This window comes from Gymnogyps californianus, chromosome 2, assembly GCF_018139145.2.
Source record: "Gymnogyps californianus isolate 813 chromosome 2, ASM1813914v2, whole genome shotgun sequence".
In the NCBI taxonomy this organism is placed as follows: domain Eukaryota; kingdom Metazoa; phylum Chordata; class Aves; order Accipitriformes; family Cathartidae; genus Gymnogyps; species Gymnogyps californianus.
In genome coordinates, this window is record NC_059472.1 from 164,162,772 (window position 1) to 164,181,347 (window position 18,576).

The 18,576-nt window shown below is 40.8% G+C and overlaps 1 protein-coding gene across 1 annotated transcript in view; it reads right to left on the reverse strand.

Moving 5' to 3' along the window:
* Positions 1 to 13,391: 13,391 nt before the first annotated feature.
* The window catches only part of LOC127012710 (vasoactive intestinal polypeptide receptor 1-like), a 29,344-nt gene continuing 24,159 nt past the window's right edge, over positions 13,392 to 18,576 (reverse strand). The window contains exons 12-14 of the mRNA XM_050890944.1: positions 17,615 to 17,744; positions 16,247 to 16,288; positions 13,392 to 13,580 (exon numbers count right to left, since the gene is read on the reverse strand). Of these exons, the coding sequence (XP_050746901.1) occupies positions 13,392 to 13,580; positions 16,247 to 16,288; positions 17,615 to 17,744 (361 nt within the window). The remainder of the gene's footprint in view (positions 13,581 to 16,246; positions 16,289 to 17,614; positions 17,745 to 18,576) is intronic.

Below are 18,576 nucleotides of genomic sequence, written 5' to 3' on the forward strand. Positions count from 1 at the left end.
ATAATTTGAAACAGACAGAAATGTTGAGATTGACGTCATATTTGTACAAGATCATGCTGTTATGAGATGCTGACACACCTTTCAGGTGAAATCTACCCTCGCGCAGAAGACCAGCAAAAAAGTTTAAATCACTTACATTATACTCCAGTATCTTAAGTGGGAGTTAAATGATCCAGATGATAACTTTTTTTCAAGTCTTCAGCACTGGTTTGCTGCTCCGAGAGCAGAATTTGTCCCAATCAACCAGACTCTCTGAAAAAGTCACTGAAGTATTTTTAACTGATAGATTGGAGCTTCCTTTCTCATTAGATGCTGCTAAAAGCTATTTTAGAAAGTTTCCCAAGGAATCATGCACTTTGCAGTCCAGAAAGACATGGGAGATGGGGAAAGTCAGATCTATCAGGTAAACGCATACTTAGACATTTTTTAAATGAGACTATCTAATGTCAGATGAACAGATAGCATTTAGTTTTGTATTTTCTGTAGTACGGGCTTTCACAAGGTATTATATTGACAATACTGTAAGTGTTTTACTTAAAAAAATCAAAAAGTATATTTTGCATGAATGGCTAGTAGCCAATTTTCAAGCACTAATAAATTAGAACTTTTGAGAAAAAGGTGTTGAATAACTGCCTCTAGCTGGACACTTTTTGCCATTTCTCAGTCCAGAGCAAGAAGGTGTTTGGATCTTTTTTTTTTTTTTTTTTTTTAAATTGTTGTTGTTGTTGAGGCTTTTTCTGAGCTTACTTTTGGTTTCCATTGTTTTCCTGGCTGTCCTACCATGCTCTGCCATTTGAGTTCATGGATCTCAGTCCACTGCCTCGTGGGCAAATGTCCGCATCACTAAAACCACCCTCCGATCATGCACACTGGAGACCAGGTCCTCAGCTAAATTAAAATCAGTACAGAAAACTGTTATCGTTAGAACAAAGCCACTTCACTTTGGCTTGGGATTTGGCCTCAGCACATTACTATTACTATTATTTTTTGGTGGTCTCAGCAAGAGAGGCCAAGGACTGAATAGTCATGAAAATTTGGACTTGCCCCCTAAATTCCTAGAGCCAATGCTCAGGAGCAAGACAAGTTGGAGGGCAGTGGAGGGGAAATTTCTGCTGTTGCAGTCCCTGTGTTTTGTGTTCAGTGGACAAATTGAAGTCTTCAGTACCTTTCACCAGCACTGAATTTACTAGAAGGAATGGTATCTCTCGACATATTTAATATACAGTATATTATATAAGCAACTCCCTTCTATTATGATTTTTTTACTGGCAGTGTTGATGCACTTGCAAATGTGGCATTCCTTAGTCACTCGAACTTTCTCAGTGTTACTGGAAAGATCATACTTCAGGTGTATATAGCTATCTAAATCAGACTCTGATGCCATTGCACAAATTAGCTCTCAAGAAATCTTTATGTTGAATGTAAGCTGAAGATGCATGGCCACCATTCACAGTGGCCGTTGTTTCTGTTTGTTTCAGGATGGAAGAAACCAACAGGTGGTTTGCTTCTAAGTGTGTGTAAATATCAATTGAGTGTAATAGTGCTTTGTTTGATTTTTCACTGTGAAATATATTTTGGAGCTAGAAAGGCTATGTTATTAAAAACAATACGTAATTAAAAGAAAAACAAGTGTGCAGTGCTCCTTGAGCCATTTTTTCTAACTTGTCCATAATGTATTTCCTGTCTAATTTTCTTATTTTGCTTTTGTAAATGTACAAAAAGTTTCTGTGCTACAGCTTTTGTGACTATTTACTGTATCTAACCACTGTTTGATTATTGACTTTTTGATGTGGAGTGCTGGTACTACAGGATAATTAACATCCCAAAATGAAAACTACAACCTGTATTTCGAAGGACAAGGTTTGTTTCATTGCTGCATGATGAGCTCACCTCCTTTTACCTTCACGTACGTTTAGTATATCTGGAACTCAGAGTCCAGGTAATGAAACTTCAGTGCTTAGTTGTAGGAGTTTTTATTTCATAGAGGAAAAATACCCAAGTTCCTCTGCCTCATTTAAGTATTTGTATTTGAAAACCAGGTGTTAAAATGGGGTGGTGGGAGAAGGGAGAGAAATGAAGGCAGGTGAGTCCAGAGTGAAATGTAAAAAAGATGCAGTTTGGAAGTTAAATTCAGACACTGTATTTGATGTCTAGCTTCTCCTTTTCAGTAGCTGTCCATCATTGCACCTAAGGAACTGTGTCTTGCAACTACAAGGCTAAATAACAACCAGAAGTGGGCAGGAACTAACTGTGCTGATAATCTGAGATTACATGTGCAAAGATGACTCTCCTTAGACTCTCTCCATCGTCAATGGCAAGTGTGAGATACCTTCAAGAAGGAAATGCAGAGCAGTTCATAGAATCATAGAATCAACAGCCCAGGTTGAAAGGGACTTTGAACAATCATCTGGTCCATTCTTTCATGAGAAAGGGAGCCTGGATGAGATTATCTAGCACCCTGTCCAATCACATCTTGAAAACCTCCAATGATGGGGACTCTACCACATCCCTGGTGAGATTGTTCCAGTGAATGATTGCTCTCACTGTAAAAAATTTCTTTCTTATTTCGAGATGAAACCTCTCCTGGTGCAACTTGTACCTGTTCCCCTTGTCTTCTGCATGTGGGTCCTTGTGAATAGACAGCCTCCATCCTTTTTGTAGCCACCCTTTTAGTACTGGAATACTGTGATGAGGTCCTCCCGAGCCTTCTCTTCTCCAGGGAGAAAAGACCTAACTCCTTCAGTCTTTCCTCATCAAGCAGGTTGTCCATCCCTTTGATCATCTTCATGGCTCTCCTTTTGACTCTGTCCAGTCTGGCTGTGTCTTTCTTGAATTGTGGAGACCAGAACTGGACACAATATAGTGTTTGTTAGACTCCTGTGCAAAACCTCACCTGGGAGAATCTGATCCTCTTCAGCAGTGGTGAAAGGATTAGTTGCCATAATTTGCCTTGTCCGTGTCATTTTGTAAAAATGTGGCTTTTCATAATATTGTCATATCAATGATGGACGAAATTCTGCTTCTGCATAGCATGATAGCTTCTGTGCTTGCATATGAAGGGCTATGCAGGACCTCTGGTTAGCTCAAAGATTCAGTTTTTTTTTTTCATAAATCCCATGGACAAAAGAAATCAGTAACTAAAAATATGCAAAGCCAAAATGATCAAGAACAAAACAGATTTAGCAGAGTTAGAGGTGTTGGTCTCTGATCTTCAGGTGTTCCAGAGCAGCACAGTGGCATAAGGACACTTAATGTGAAGGAAACTCTGTGATTGCCATTATTTTCACAGCATATTACTCCCACTCCTAAACTGATCAACACCCCTTTTAAAATTCAGTAGGCTTTTTTATTTCTCACCTTCTCTTCCCACTGGAAAGTTATTGTAAAACTTCACTCTTCTGGTAGTTAGAAAACTTCTTCTGAACTCCAAATTAAAATAACTTCTGGCTCGCTTATCGTCCTTGTCATACTAATCTTGCGTCCAGCTTTCTCCCTTCCTGAAATATGAACAGCTTTATTTCCGATAAAGTCTACGGTTTATCTTTGATCATGCAGCTGAAAGAGAAGCCTAAAAATAATCATGCTATTAAGATGCATTTGTTTCAGCTCTAATCTCAATTTGGGCAGCAAAAACAATGCAAAGATGCAAATACAGGCATATGCAAATCGATTGAGAACAGCAGGAAAATTAACTGGAAACAGCATGCCAAGCACCCTGAAAAAAGAAGTAACAATAAAAACTAAGAGAAAGATTTCCAGGCAGAAATGATCCCAAGCTTCTCCTTTTCTGATTTCAGTTATAATCTTGCAAGAGAAGCTGTATTGCTGCTGTTTCCAATCAAAGGGATAGGACACTCATTCAGTCAACATACTGCAGGAAATCAGCATTCAAATGGGCAAAAGTATACTGATTGTGTCAGCTTGTGAGGTTTCAGCACTCATGTGTCTGACTACTACTAAATCCCTACTAAATCTGGCCTGTGAACCATGCAGATACCTAACTTCACATTATCTTTCCAGCCCAGCCCTGCCAGAAATTAGATATAAAAATTTCAGAGGGTATAGCAAAAAAAAAGTGTCCAGAGTGACTTTAGTAAACAGTGGCAATAAAAGAAATGCAAAACCCATTCATTTAATTGGCTTTATTTGCCTTGTTATTTGAAATTGTTTTTCAATAGTGTTTCAGAAACTATTGCTTATGGCAGAGGTTTTCAATCTGTGGTCTGTGGAGACTTCAGAGCCCATAGACTATTTCTGAAGTGTGCATGGAAGATGACTAAGGAAAATAAGTTCATTCTTTGTATATAGCAATATATGCTTCTAAGGCTCCTGAAGGGCTTTTGTCTTACCTGTAATCATGTGAAGGCTCCCACAGATCAAAAAAAGGTTGAAAAGTACAGCTGCAAACAGCTGAGGATGAGTTACTACAAGGTATTTTCCCAGGACAATCCAGATGACTGCTTTTTCAGCTTTTTGCACACAGCATCATCCAGTCTTTGATGAACCTCTCAATGTCTCCCATCCAACATCCACTTTGACAAATAATGATAGAGAGGAGATGGTGAGGAAAGCATGACCACTGTTAGCCAGCTATAATCACAAGGAGTATCTATATCCCAGTATTCCAGAAAGGCCAGGATGAAAGAGCAGCATAACCAGGTCCCTTTGTAGCCTTTTCACAGTGATTGGTTTGAGAAGATACAGGTAGAACAGATGCTGCACCCTGGATGAAGCTACTGTACTTACCCCTCTGTGTCCTCAACATCAACAGAAACATGCAAGCTGTGATTTCACAGCTGCCATGAAGTCCTATGACGCCTTCTTACATGACAGAGTACAGGATCCAAATGCCAAAGGTAATCCTCATAGTTTCCACATTCGGTGGATGTACCTAGAAGGTTCAACAAATTAAGCTTTTCCTCCTTGGTTTGATTATGTGATTTCATGGTATTAAGACTTTCTTTTTTGTTCTGAGATTTTCTCATGTGGCAAGGCTTCCAGAGAAATGTAGGCTGCTTAAAATCATCTGCTGCATGACAGTGCAGAGCAATAAATATGACCTCAGCAGAGCTATTATAGCATGGAAGGTCTAAAGGGAAGCAAGACAAGGTAGTAAGAACAGATAGAGCAGGATATACAGACACCACATGGGATCCTGCTTGGCCTCCAGCTGCCAGACGAGATTAGTGTCTCCTATAGTTCCTATGTCATACCTCTGAGTTCTGTGTGGATATCTAGGAAACTGAGATGAACTCACTGGGTGGGATTCAGCTCCAAACTCAGATAGCTAGACTTTGATATCTATGTGAAGGCAATGTCTGTTGGACTCCTGAGTCTACAACTGTAGAAATGTACATAATGCAAAGACACAACCAAATATGTGGTTTTACCTGATTTTCTTTCTTAGAGAATTAAATATCAAAGGCTATATTAAACGTGTGTCCCTTTCAACATTCGGCACTTTCAGCATTAGGCATTCCGGCTCATAGGCAAAGTCCTGGAAAAGATTCTGTGTCACTAAGCAGACAGCTAAGGAGATATCCACATCACTTAACTTTAGACATCAATAGTGAAGACATCTTCCTTTGATCTAGTTTCTCCACTTTGCCTTTGTAGTCACAAGAGACAAATGAGCAATTTTAGAGTACAAGCATCAAACATATTTTTGTTGTCTACTTAAGGGTGAGATGATTCATACTTTGCAAGTATCTGTTTCTTTACACCAGGAAGTCTAGCTGACCAGATCGGAGACAGATGTTGACACTGCAGAAGTCTACATGTAGATAGATGACTTTTCCCCTGGCAGCTTGCCTGATCACTATTGTTCTATTTCATGCATGCTGAGAAATAATGGTCTTGAAAAGCTTGCGGGTGGCTTCTGTTGGGTATTACCAACCAGATTTGGGGGAGGTGCATGCCTGATAAAGACTTAGTAGCTCTCACTGAGAGTTTTCAGGAAGTCTTGTTCTCTCTGTCAGATTGTGTCCGTATGACCAGCATTTCTGTGTCCAGGAGCAAACCATGGTATATAGTGCACATGCAGTGAAAAAAAGTTAGGATTTTATCCTCTGCTTTTAGCAGTCAGGCACATGCAACCAGTTCAGAATTGCATTTAAGAGTAACATTAGGAAGATATGGAGTATGCAGTAGTAGTTAATGATGCTCTGATGTTAAGCTCCATGCATCTCTGTACTAAAGAGCTAAGTTCAGCTAAATACACGTTGTACTTTGTGTATGAAAACACACCAGCAGAGCTTGAACAATGTTTTGAACCTTGTGGTCTTTCACCTTCTTATGATTAAAATTGCAATTTCCCATTGGCTTTCTTTTGGGGAATTCATCCATGTAAAGTATTACTGTGTGATATGACACTGTGTGGTATGACACTCTTCAGTGTCTGAAATGACTTAGGCTTCTGGATTTGCCTTTTCCAATGGACTTTGTGCTTGCAGAGAAGTCTCAAGAGGCCTTTGTGTACCAGTATAATCTGTAAAAACAAATATTTGGTGTGTTCATTCTCTTTCCCTTCTTCTTGTCAATTTAGTGGCAATGCAACATGCTATAGCTCTGAGAAGTACTAGGTTATTGGATGGAAAGCTGTATTTTGGCTTTTGACTGTGTCAAGGTACAAACTTACTGGCCTGTTGGGTCTAATACTGACCTTTTTTGGTCAAAATTGGTTTAATTGGTAATGGGATCTGGGGTTATTCAGCTTTGTTATGAAGTGGAAACACAGATATCAATTGCTGCTTTCTAACCTTTTTTGTGTTTTGAGAAATTGTTTTTAACATGTATACTGCTGTAGATGACACAATAAATGTATTATCATTTTGTATAAGTCTGTTCTGATATAAAATTGAACCAAAGAGAACTTTTTGTCTGTGAAGTTACAGGATAGCTTATTTCTTCCGGAAGCAACAGGATGGAGTTTTTTTGGGCTAAAAGGGTTAGCTTCCTTCCTTATGGGAAGGAGTCCCTGGATTCTCCTGGGCTAAGTCAGTCCTGGACCAACCAGGCGTGAAGTCTTTGCCATTAGTGGGCCATGCACACTCTTCCTTCACCATTCATCAGTGAAGTTACATGAGGAAGGTGTTTAGCACACTGCATCAGTATCAAGAATGACTATGGTCTAATACTGCCAATACAAATGCAACACACTCTCCATTGCAACTAATAGCCCCTGTGGCTCTGAGTTTTGATCCACAGATCCTTTGGGGCCTACATATTATTTCTGAGGGGTCTAAACAGGAAAAGGAAGTCTGTTGTCCTCAAACAAAGGCACTGTCAGTTGGCAAAGGTGGAAAAAGATTGGTCTCTGTAACATCTGATATGCTTCAAGGCTTCATTTCCTTTGTAGTCAAAGCAAACCTCAAGAGTTTTATCATCAGGTTCATTTTCAAAAGATCAGGTACATTCACCCTACTGAAACAGAGGACTCCACAGTAGATGACCTATTTCTGATATTTCTCCCATCTTTTTCCTCAGCTTCAGCTACTGTAAGTCTTTGTCTGGCCCTCATGGATCTAAGAATCCTCCAAAAAGGCTACATCTTTCAATTGCTGTTCTCCCTCATTGTTTAGCCAAAGTATAGATATTTGGAGCCTTGTCCTTTGATGGGGAAGTAGACATATATCTATTGAAACTGAGGCTAGAGATGTGTCAGGGAGCAGCCAGGGCCAGCTGATCCTGAGGGATGGGGGCTGGAAGACAAGAGGCATCACATGGGCAGTAGGGCCAGTCACAGCCCCGGTGAGGAAGCAAGGAAGGCCTGGAGACAGAGACCAGGTTCAACCAAGAGTCCAGATCATCAGGCAAGTTCATTTTGGCAATGCAGGTCTAAGACAGGTCCAAGGTCAGGCCAGGACATCAGCCTATATATCCATCCCAGATCAGTTGAGCCCTTGGTAGGGCAGGGCTGTTGCAAAGCTGGAGAATCAGCATCGTACAGCATTGCTGAGTCAGGGCCTGGGCTGAAATGGGGCCTTGGGCCCATGGGCAGGTTGGGAGTTGAGGGGGACAGGGCAGATACATGGATTTTCATTTGTGCTAGATTTCAAATCATTGTAAATACCCTGTGGTAATCCATTTACATGGATTTACTAGGTGATCTGAGGCAGCCTCAGCCCCTTCTTTGAGTGCTGGATGACGTGGCGCAGGACGTGTCTCACCTTTCCACCATGTGCAGAAGGGTTACATCAGTCACTATCTTCCTAAACAGGGAGATAAGCAAATGTGGAATAGGCAATCTGGAAAAGGCCTTATTTCTAAAGGTCACATCTAGTCAAAGAGATTTTTTTAGGCTCCTTTTATAGTTAAGAGGCAGAGAAAGAAAAGGCACCTACCTCCAAAAGTATTTCAGCCCACTCTAACAGTCCTGTTAAAGTATCCACATTTTTAAAGAAATAATACCACACTATAGTACATTTGCTCCAAGAACCAGACACTGAGAAAACCTCATTTAGTAGATCTGGCAACACACAGAGGACAGTACTGCCTCGAATCCAGCTGTATTTTCTGAAACTGAAAAATTCTCACTCAGATACTAAAAAAGGTTGTTGTTTTTTTTTTTAATTTCTCCCTATCTATAGTTTAAATTGATTTTAAACCACTTTTTAACCCCACATCATCAAGACTTATAGGTTAGATCTCTGACTTTACCAAAGGGCTATTTCTAGCAACTTGTATCTAGTGGAGCACAGCCATCAAACTGTACCTGGGAGTTTCTGTAGCCTGTTCCAGTAGTTGAGCAATTAGTAACCATTGGATTTCCAAAAAAGTTGGATCCATCTCTGCATTTCAGGATTTAGTCACTCATCCATTTGTTGGGTGTGGCTCCTCTAAAGTCAGGTTTTAATCTTGGGTGTGGATTCTATTAACTTTGCCCATGACTCTATCGACTCACATGACTTGAGATTGAGCTTGCTGGAGAGGAGTCATTTTTGCACAGCAGTTTAGTAGATGACAAGAAAGTCATAACACACTTGTGATGCAACCACACAGGTAGCCTGAATACAAAGAAATCAAGCTATGACCCTCCTTTAATACGCTTTACATGTAGAGTGGAGTTTATCTCACGGAGTAGGACTGAGGGAATAGGAAGGCACGTACACACAGACTAGGTGCCCAAGCTTTCATTACAGACAATAGACACCAAGAGCAGGAATTGGATGCTTAAATACAAGTAGCTAGTGTGACTTTGGGAGCTGTGTGGTGTCCTGCCTGGCCTCCAGCTGCTCTTCCAGACAAGTATAAGTGTCCAAAAAAGTGAGTCGCTTCTCCAGGACAGCGCAGATGACTTGGATGCCCCAAGACATCTCAAATGACATTTGGTAGCTATGTTTATGCAACAGAATCCAACTCCAGATCAATAGTCAGTGACATCTCGACAACTATACAGTCAGCTAAATGTAGGTTCTTTAGGGAGAGCTGAGTGGCTCATGGATTTCACTAATTGTATTGCTAATACTTCCACTGACTTAGACATCCAAATCATATATAGGCTGCAACATACAGATGCCTAAATTTAGCGACCATAACCTGTGAGCTGAACACCACCTTTGCTTTACAGAAAGTGTATTGCATTGGGTATTTCTTATCGCGGCATTTAATTTTTCCTGAGGATCATTCTCTGTCATGCAATGCACTTCTATTTAAATTGGTTGACTGTTTCTTCCCTTAGTTTGAGATGCACTGAAACCCTTCATGTTTTTCAGGTCTGTTTTTTTCCAATGACTTCTACCATCCCTCTGCACTGCTCTGAAAATCCAGCTCTGGGTGGATTAGGCAACCTTGGGGAAGCTCAGCATTGGCAAAGCAGGTAAAACTGCCTGCTGGAAGGTTTTCTTTTAATCTGGAGTCCACATAACCAAGCTTTCTGCAGAAAAAATGCTGACGCTGTAAGAGTTAAAAATCTACTCTTGGTGAGAAATTTCAGTCACCTTAACAACCTATCTTTGCTGCAACACCGAGAAAAACAGCTGAAACAGTTCTTTTAATCTTTCCAGGTTGTCATGTAGTTTTAAAAGGATTTAAAAAGAATACTTGAAGAGTTAAACTGTGTAAGAGATGATAGGGGATTAGAGGAAGAGAAAGCAGTTTTTCCTAGCTGATATAACTTAATGTATATTGCAGCTGTCCTTTGCTAACCATTTAAATCTCACTCAGGAGAGGGCGTAGCTCAGGTTCACGCTAGGCGTACTGGCCATGAGGAGGGGGCAATGCTTCGGTGCGCTGCTCAGCTTTCCGGACTGCACACATCCAGACAGGCCAGCAGCGTGCCCAGCACACACCGTGCACCACGAGATGGCAGTGCCTCCATGCAGACCGCACAGCACTTCTAGACACAGCTTGTGACCACCCCTTCACTGCCTTCGCAAGCCTCCTGTGAAGCCATATATCGACTCCTACACACACTATCATGTCCTCAGATGTGCCACCAAGAAGGGATCAGCAGCCTTTTCACAGCCCAAACAAAAGCTTTATCCAAGAAACTTTTGCACTCCCCAGGATTATTAATCTTATCACCAGATTGTTCCAAGTGTGCCCTTTATACAAATATGTAAATACTGGCTTTGTATATATGCAGAATATCTTCATATAGCCCTCGATTCCAGCTTATGGCTTACACATCCTGATCCAAAATATTTGAAAAGTAAAAGTCTTGGAAATGTTAATAGCATTGGGAGGGATGCAGGGACATTTTGGACGAAGGACAGGCAGAGCAGGTGGCTGGTCTGTTCTGAGGTTGCTGGAGAACTTTTGAGGCATTGCGTTGGATCTCTGCGAGATGAGTTGTGATGGTGACTGGAAAGAGCTTGAGGCAAAAGGGGATATCTGGGGAGTTAATACAAGCTGAATATGCATGGTGATGGTATATGGGTACAAACTAGGTTGTGGGATCTGGTAGGAATGGTGGGCTTGCTAGAGCTGTTGAATTTTTATGAGGAGACCTGATGGAAAGATCTTCCATCACCTTCATGGTGTACTGGGACCTATCACCTTTCTCTGCCATCATTTCTTCTTCCTCTGGATCCTTGGTCCAGTAAAGAAGCTTCGCAGTAATAAAGGAAGAGGACATACAGTAAGATGGGTGGTCTTCAAGTCAAATGCAGGCCATCCTGGGAGCTCAGCTGGGAAGTGGAAATTGCTGTGTGACACAAGACGGCTGACACATGCACCAAATAAATGATGTAGTTAGGTGGGAAAGAAAGTAAAGGGGAGATTGTACTGGGAGAAGAAGTCTCCGTAACATAAAGCCTCAGGTCAGGGTATTTTTGGAAGAAATGTTCCCAGGTCAGCCAAAAACAGAAGCATAATTCGCTTCAACTTTGTTCCTCCCCAAAGGCAGATGAAGAGATATGGGTCAATTCCTTCATATACACAACTCAGTAATGTTTGCCACAACTATTTCCTCAAGAAAACATTCAGAAGTAGTCAGATACCTGAACTAATGGTCTTCTCTCAAAAATGGATAGAAGCAGGGCACCACAGACCTATGTCTTAGTGACGGTGTCTTGGAAGGGGAGTGGGGCATTAACTTAGGCTGCAGGATCATGTAATGTAAATCTTTTCTTGGATGAAAAGGTCAAAATTGTACATGTTCATTGGCTTCAAAACTGTATTCATAGTAAACACAATTATAAGACTGTCCTTTTTTTATAAAGTCTCAAATGAAATATCCAAACTGACGTAATTAAATTTTACAAACTCACAAGAGCTGTCATTATCACTTGCATTTTATAGATGTACATCATACAAATGTGTTCACATCACTATGCTGGGCCACAAACTTAACACAGGAGCAAAGGTTACTTTTACAAGGAAAACAGATAAGGAGGTCAGAATAGACAAAACGACACCTTATAGAGGACATCACATTCATTGGGACAGACGGGTTAAATGCCTAATTAATAAAGGACTGATCTGAATCATATTTATAGAAATCTGGACAATTCACCTCTGCTCTAATAATGGAACTAAAGATGAAGCACATAAAATCAACAAGGAGATTTTCACAAAGTCAAACATCTCCTGGCCTGAATAATTAACCAAGAGTAGAGCAAAATGAGGGACTGGAGCACTACTTTTTAAAGCTAAACTGATATTGCAGTTCACAGAAAGCCAGCATGTGCTTGAATGGCCACAATCTCTAGCAGTGCTTTCAAGTCTGAATGAAGGTTCTCCTGGGAATGGTCCTGTCTTGAAAGGAACTATTGCTGTGTCTACTGTACCTTGTGTGCCCTTTCTTTACTTTTGGAGAGTTTGAGGTAGAGTCCAACTCAGTCCTGAAGAAAGAGGAAGGCCACCCAAAGAAGTGATGCAAGCACAACATTGGTTCACTCTGTTTTACTAGACTATACTTTGCTTCACTAGACCACACTGCTGTGTTGATAATTCTGGCCCCAGAAACATCATTGAGTGGAGTGATAATGAGCTGAGAAATGATGGGCAGGACGGAGATAATCACAGCAATCACAGCAGATTAGTCCTCAAAAGGAGGTCCCAAAAAAAGCACAAAAGCACAGCTTAATTGTGTATTTCATTGATGGATCCAGCCAATCTTCAAGGTTATGGTGGCAGAAGGTCTGTTCCAGCTACACAAGGACCAGCATCTGGGCACTAAGACTGGGTCTGTTATTCTGAGTTATTCTGAGCCCAAGGTAGCGCAGCTGGCATACTGCATTGGGTTTGCTCTATGTTCTTCCTTCATATGCATATAATCTGCCTAATGTTCAGCTACTTCACATTTTCCCACGGACAAGAAAGGGCTTGGGGTCCTCTGGTCTAATTTAATCTCTCTGTTCAACAGGCATGGAAGAAAAAAAACCAAGCAGATAATGTAACTCGTTCTTTTTTTGTGTCACTCTTGAGACACCTTGAAATTCCTTTCAAAGGAGGTTGCTGCTCCATAGGTAGGTGCTTAACAAGTTCTGTGTGTCATTCCCATTAAGTTGACTCAAGTTGTCTCAAAACAACTAGTAAAACATCACAAATCATTATGGCAAGCTTTTGCCACCACATAACTCTTTCAAATGAAGATTAGGAGGAGTGCTCTTGAAAATTGGAAATTTCGGGAAACACTAACAAAGACGTGACAAACATGCTGGGCCTGGGAGAAGTTAATGTAGTTCCTTTCTTTTGGGTGCTGACCTGTTGATTCACACTAGCTCAAAGTCTGGTTTCCACAACAAAAAAAGTGGATTTTATATGCTTAAGAAGAGAGAGAAGCAGGGTTGTGATACTGATCTGTACCGGGTGAGAAAAGCAGCTCACATTCAGGACAAGAAATTTGCAGAAGGCTCTTGACACTATGGAAAGCCTAAATGATCCAAGCTGGCCATCTCTTAAGTAGTATGTTGCAATGTCACAGCAACTCATCCTGCTAGAAAAGCTCAGACAGAAGTTACACCATTCAGGCACACAGGTGTTTTCCTTTTTGGACTGATTTTTTCAAGCAGTGATAACTGCGTGACATAGTTGACTGGACTGTTTTCTCTGGACAAAGTCCCGTGTTTGTGTATGAAGTTCAGGTATTCTTGATACTGCCATTTGCACAGTTGTTTCTTCAGTTCACTTTGAACCTATAGAAAAGGAATTTAAAAACAAAGAATCAGAAAATTAAGACTTAGTGGACATTGAAGGTAAAATATGCCAAAACGTCTGCCTGACTACTTAGCCTAGATGCACAAAGGCACCCATATCAGTCAGGATTAAGCCTCAACACTTTTTTAGAACTTAAACTATGTCCCTATTCACTTTTGAAAATAAATAGACTTAATTTCCAAAATTCAGAGGATGACAGGGAAGTTTTTGACTGCAGTTTCTTTGTTTATTGTTGTAGGTCTGCTTCATAGATATTTCTACCTTTTTGTATGATTTCTATTTTTCCTCATACTGAATCTTCTGTGCCTCCTTGCTGTGACCTGCTATGTAGAATAAGGATCCTTCTCCAGGCTTTCAGTTTATCTGGATTGAAATCCCTCTTAAAGATCCCTTACTACCTCTGAAAGATACTGGATCAACTTGAATACGTATTACATTTGAGAGAGGCCTTGGGGATCCTCAAAACCATGGGCAAACCTGATTTTTTTACCATCTGACACACAACTAACAGGTAGGTTGAACAACCCTGGAGGTCCACAGCCTGCTATTGACACTACTGGGACCAGGGTGAGGGGATGGGGGGAGTAGGTTCTGTTGCCCTACGTAAAGCAGCTCACACTCAAAGCTGTAGCAGAGGGAGTGCAAGTAGGTGCAGGAGACACCCAGTCCTTGCCACCGTTCACATGAGCAGTCTGCTCCTGTGGATTAATTGCTCACTGTGCCCTGTTACCTCCGTTCACATTCAGCTTCATCACCATCTGCTTCTCCTGCAAGGGGGGTGGCTCTCCTGGATGTCTACAAAGTGATTTACAAATGCCATCCTAAACTAAGAAGATATGTCAAATGCTTCTAACCACATAGCTGCCATTTTCTGTGGCTGTTATTAGTGCTGAAAACCTATGACAGTGTTATAGTTGTAGCACCATTAGCACAAACCCACTCCAAATTAAATGCAGAAATAAACTGTTAAGTGAAACTATAAATTGTTACAGGGGATGTATGTATGGACAAGTGTGATTTATGTACTCTGAACTTAGGAATTCATCTAGTAATTCTGTTATCTAATCCTCTGTTAGGTATGGTCTCTACGGTGACATATAGAAAAGAGAGTGGGACATGCAGAAGTACATCTTGGACATCAGGGCTCCCTGAAAGTCACTGGCAATATTTATCATTGAGGTGGCCCCTGTTCTGCTTTTATTCTCTGTTAACCATACAGACATGCCAGCCCCTGTGTGCAGCTTCAAGTATGGACAGAACATGCCCTCTGGAGCTTTCAAGACTGTAATAAATAAAAGAGGGACTTCCTCCACCAACCCAGTACTCCAGTACTATCCCAGCAAGCTCAAGGCCCTTCAACACTCCTGTGTACAATACCAGCCCTCAGTTTCATCCCATACAGATACCACCTTGCTTGGCAGCAGCACAGTCTCTCACATTGTTGCAGATACTTAAAACTGAAGAAACACACACAGAGAGAAAATAATAATTATTTTTTATGATTGCAGGGAACCATAACAGATGCACTGCCAAGTTGTAATGAGTGGCCAATCTGCTCCAGAAGCAGTTATCCCTAAGCAGCATGGATGCAAGCCAAGCCGTACCACTTAATCTTGGGCCCAGAGATCACTCTCTGCTTCTCCCTTTTTTAACACCTAGTAGATTTGTGTGTTGTGAGATACAATATGCAAGCTATTTAAAGGCTGTTGGCAAGGAGTCTATGCAGACAGAAGGCAGGTGGGAAGTAGAGCATTCTGTATTTACAGTTAGACTTGAAGGCACTCTCTCAGAACAGCACTAGAATGGCGATTCCAAATTGTTTTCTTAAGTAACAAACATATTTTAGGCATTATTCATCCTTGAGTAGGATTAATTTCACCTACATTTAGCCATACCTAAGAGAAGTGTCCAGTCTAAGCTAGTAGGGAGACAGAGGCATCGTTAGTGGGTCATTCTTCTCATCTAACCTATACACTTTTCTGAGGATGAGATGTGTTTTTACATTTTCTCATGGCTTTTGATTCATTCTGCTCTTTTGGGGAAAGTGCAAGCAAATTTAGTTAGGTTTTAAAATGATAAGCTCTCTAAAATGTACTACAGGGAATTTATCCAAATTCTAACAATTCAAAAACACGAAAAAGCACAGGCTGCCCTGGGAAAGGGCAAGGGCAAGGGCAAGGGCAAGGGCAAGGGCAAGAGAAAGGGAAAGGGAAAGGGAAAGGGAAAGGGAAAGGGAAAGGGAAAGGGAAAGGGAAAGGGAAAGGGAAAGGGAAAGGGAAAATGAAAGGGAAGAAACTCACTAGGAGAAAATAAACCTAAAGAAAGTAAGGAGTATTACAAGCTTTCCATTGAGACATCATCATGATAGCTATCGGACGTAAAGCAGAAAAAAAGTCCCCTGACAGGAAAGTCACCAACCATTGGTAAAGGGTCATTGCTTCAAAGGTTATTTTGTGTCCATCAGAACTGTATGAATACAAATGAAGTCAACAAAGGTACCAAGGGAAAAAAAGATATGGGTATTTCATGCTTTCAGGAGCAGATCAAAGCACAGATCTGTTCTGGAAATAGGGAAAAAAAAAGAAAAACAAGAGAGGCCTATGAGTTTAAAAGGTTTTGATAATCTTATGTACTTGCTACTCACCTCTGCATTTGAGAAGCAATATAGAAGAGCGACAACAAAACCCTAGGACAGGGCGGGTAGGGAGAAAAAAGTCAACCATCAGGATTTAAAGCATAGAATCAGAGAAAGACATCAAGTTTCATTCAAAATTTGAGTAAGACAGCAAAAATACATATTTTCCATTGTTCCATTGAAATTTAGGTGATGTGGCACTATTATTGGGTTTTCATAATAGGATTAAATTCCTCAGTGGACTGGCGACACTGTATGTATATTATTGCCCTTGTATGGAGACACTAAGGACTAGCTTACTGTTTACTGTATCCTACAAACAAGTTCTTCCTCAGATAAAGTAGTAGGGACCTCTGTCTTGTTCTGGTCTATATTTACAATAATGAATAAACTGGGTGAGGAGCTGTTCTTGTTCTACATCTTTGCTGCTAAACTTTCTTCTTTCACGCACAAGACGATGGCTGTGTTCAAATAACTTATTGGGAAAGGTCTTGGGTTCATATTCACCCAGAACTACAGTCAGGCATTGTTTGGGGGAGGGTCAGTCAGCTGGGAGCCAAACCATTTCACAGACTGTGCTAACACAGGCAAACACTGGACAGTGCTAGACTACATCTGTATTAGTAAACTGAAGAAGGCACAGCCCTGAATACTGGCCTTTGCTTCTCTATGTTGTTAAAATGTCAGCATGGTCCATGTCACAGCTTTGGCTTGGGCCAGCAAGTATTTTCCCAAACAAAGTCTGGCCATGGTTGAGAGGTAAGCATGGAATAAGGGATCATTTTCAACACATATCAAAGTGGACAAGCTGTTGTGGGGTACAGGGGAAGGAAAAAGACCTCAGCTATTTATTACAATGTGTACCATACCCAGGCCCTGGCCCTCTCAAATCCAAGATATTGTTCTGAACAGTGGTATAGCAAAATAAAAGAAATGAAGAAGTATTAACATGATAGATTCACTACTGCTAAAGTGTAAGGGCAGAACAAGTTGTTATATATTATCCGTATTTTTTCATTCCTCTTATCATCACCTTTATTATATGTGGAAGTAGTTTCAATCAGTTCACCTTAATCCATAGACTGGTCTTCATGGCACTCTGTCATTGTTATTCAATAAAGGTAGATATTGTGGTTTTTTTGTGATTATTAATATGAAGTCTGAGTCAGAACTCAAAAGTAGTGTGAGATTTCAAATAATATGATAAGGGAACAAACAACAGAAAGAGCTTGCGAAGGAGTAGGATGGAAAGTGTGTGTTGAATTTAGACACATTATTAATACCTGCTCTAATAACCAACCTGGAATGTAAAACTCCTGAGAGTGTGGTGTGTTAACCCAAACCTCTTAGGACTGATAAACATTTTGTCCAGCTTACCTGAAAAGAACCCAAGCCCAGCTCAATATAAAGGCGAGCTTCCAGACCAGTGCTTTCTGGGAAAAATGCAAATACAATGTAGTGCACTCCAAAGAGGGGGATTAAGAGTAATGTGGATTTAGCAAGTCTCCTGTCAAACCAAGAATTAAAGAACAATGCACTGTTAGAAATGTGGAATTAATGACAGCAATTATATGTTGGAACAAATTTTGATACAGAGGAGAGCTCCATAATGGAGGCAACTACATCCGATGAAGTTATGGAAAGATTACTTTCCGCCACTTCCACTGTCAACACCTGGTTAACAAAGATGAACAAATCAGCATGCAAGTTTTCTGGATTGACCTTTAAGGGTTCTTCTCCCTGCTATACATGCAAAACCAGTGGCACCAAGTTAAGTACTCTGATCTACTCTCCTGAGACTAATCTCCATCAGATGTAGGTATCCTCCATAGAAGTGTCTCAACTTCTAAAACTGTCAATGGAGATCTAATCATCCATAGGACTTGATTCAGTTGCTTAAACAGTGGTGTGAGAGCCACTGGTGCTGTCCCAGGGTATTCTGCTTGGCCTTCAGCTCACTCCAGAAAGGCACAGGTTTACACTAGGTCCTGTGCCATAACTAACAGCAATACCTACATATCTTAAGATGAGTTAAATAGCTTCCTAGAGTCCTCTGACTGCATTGATGAGATCCCCATTGATTATGAAGGGGATCATAAACAGGAAGGACTAGGCTCAGTTACCAGAGCATCAGCATCGTGTTACTGCTAAGAATTTAAAGGAAATTATCTGCATCTTTCTCTATGTGGCCATTTGTGTGGAAAGGACTGGAAGCAAGATGGATGCATTACCTGACATTCAGTGTTTACACTTTCAAGCTGGGTCCTTTTGGAGTTGTAATACTTTATATTTTACTTTCTCATTGTCCCCAACACATACACCCCACCCTTCTCCCCCTG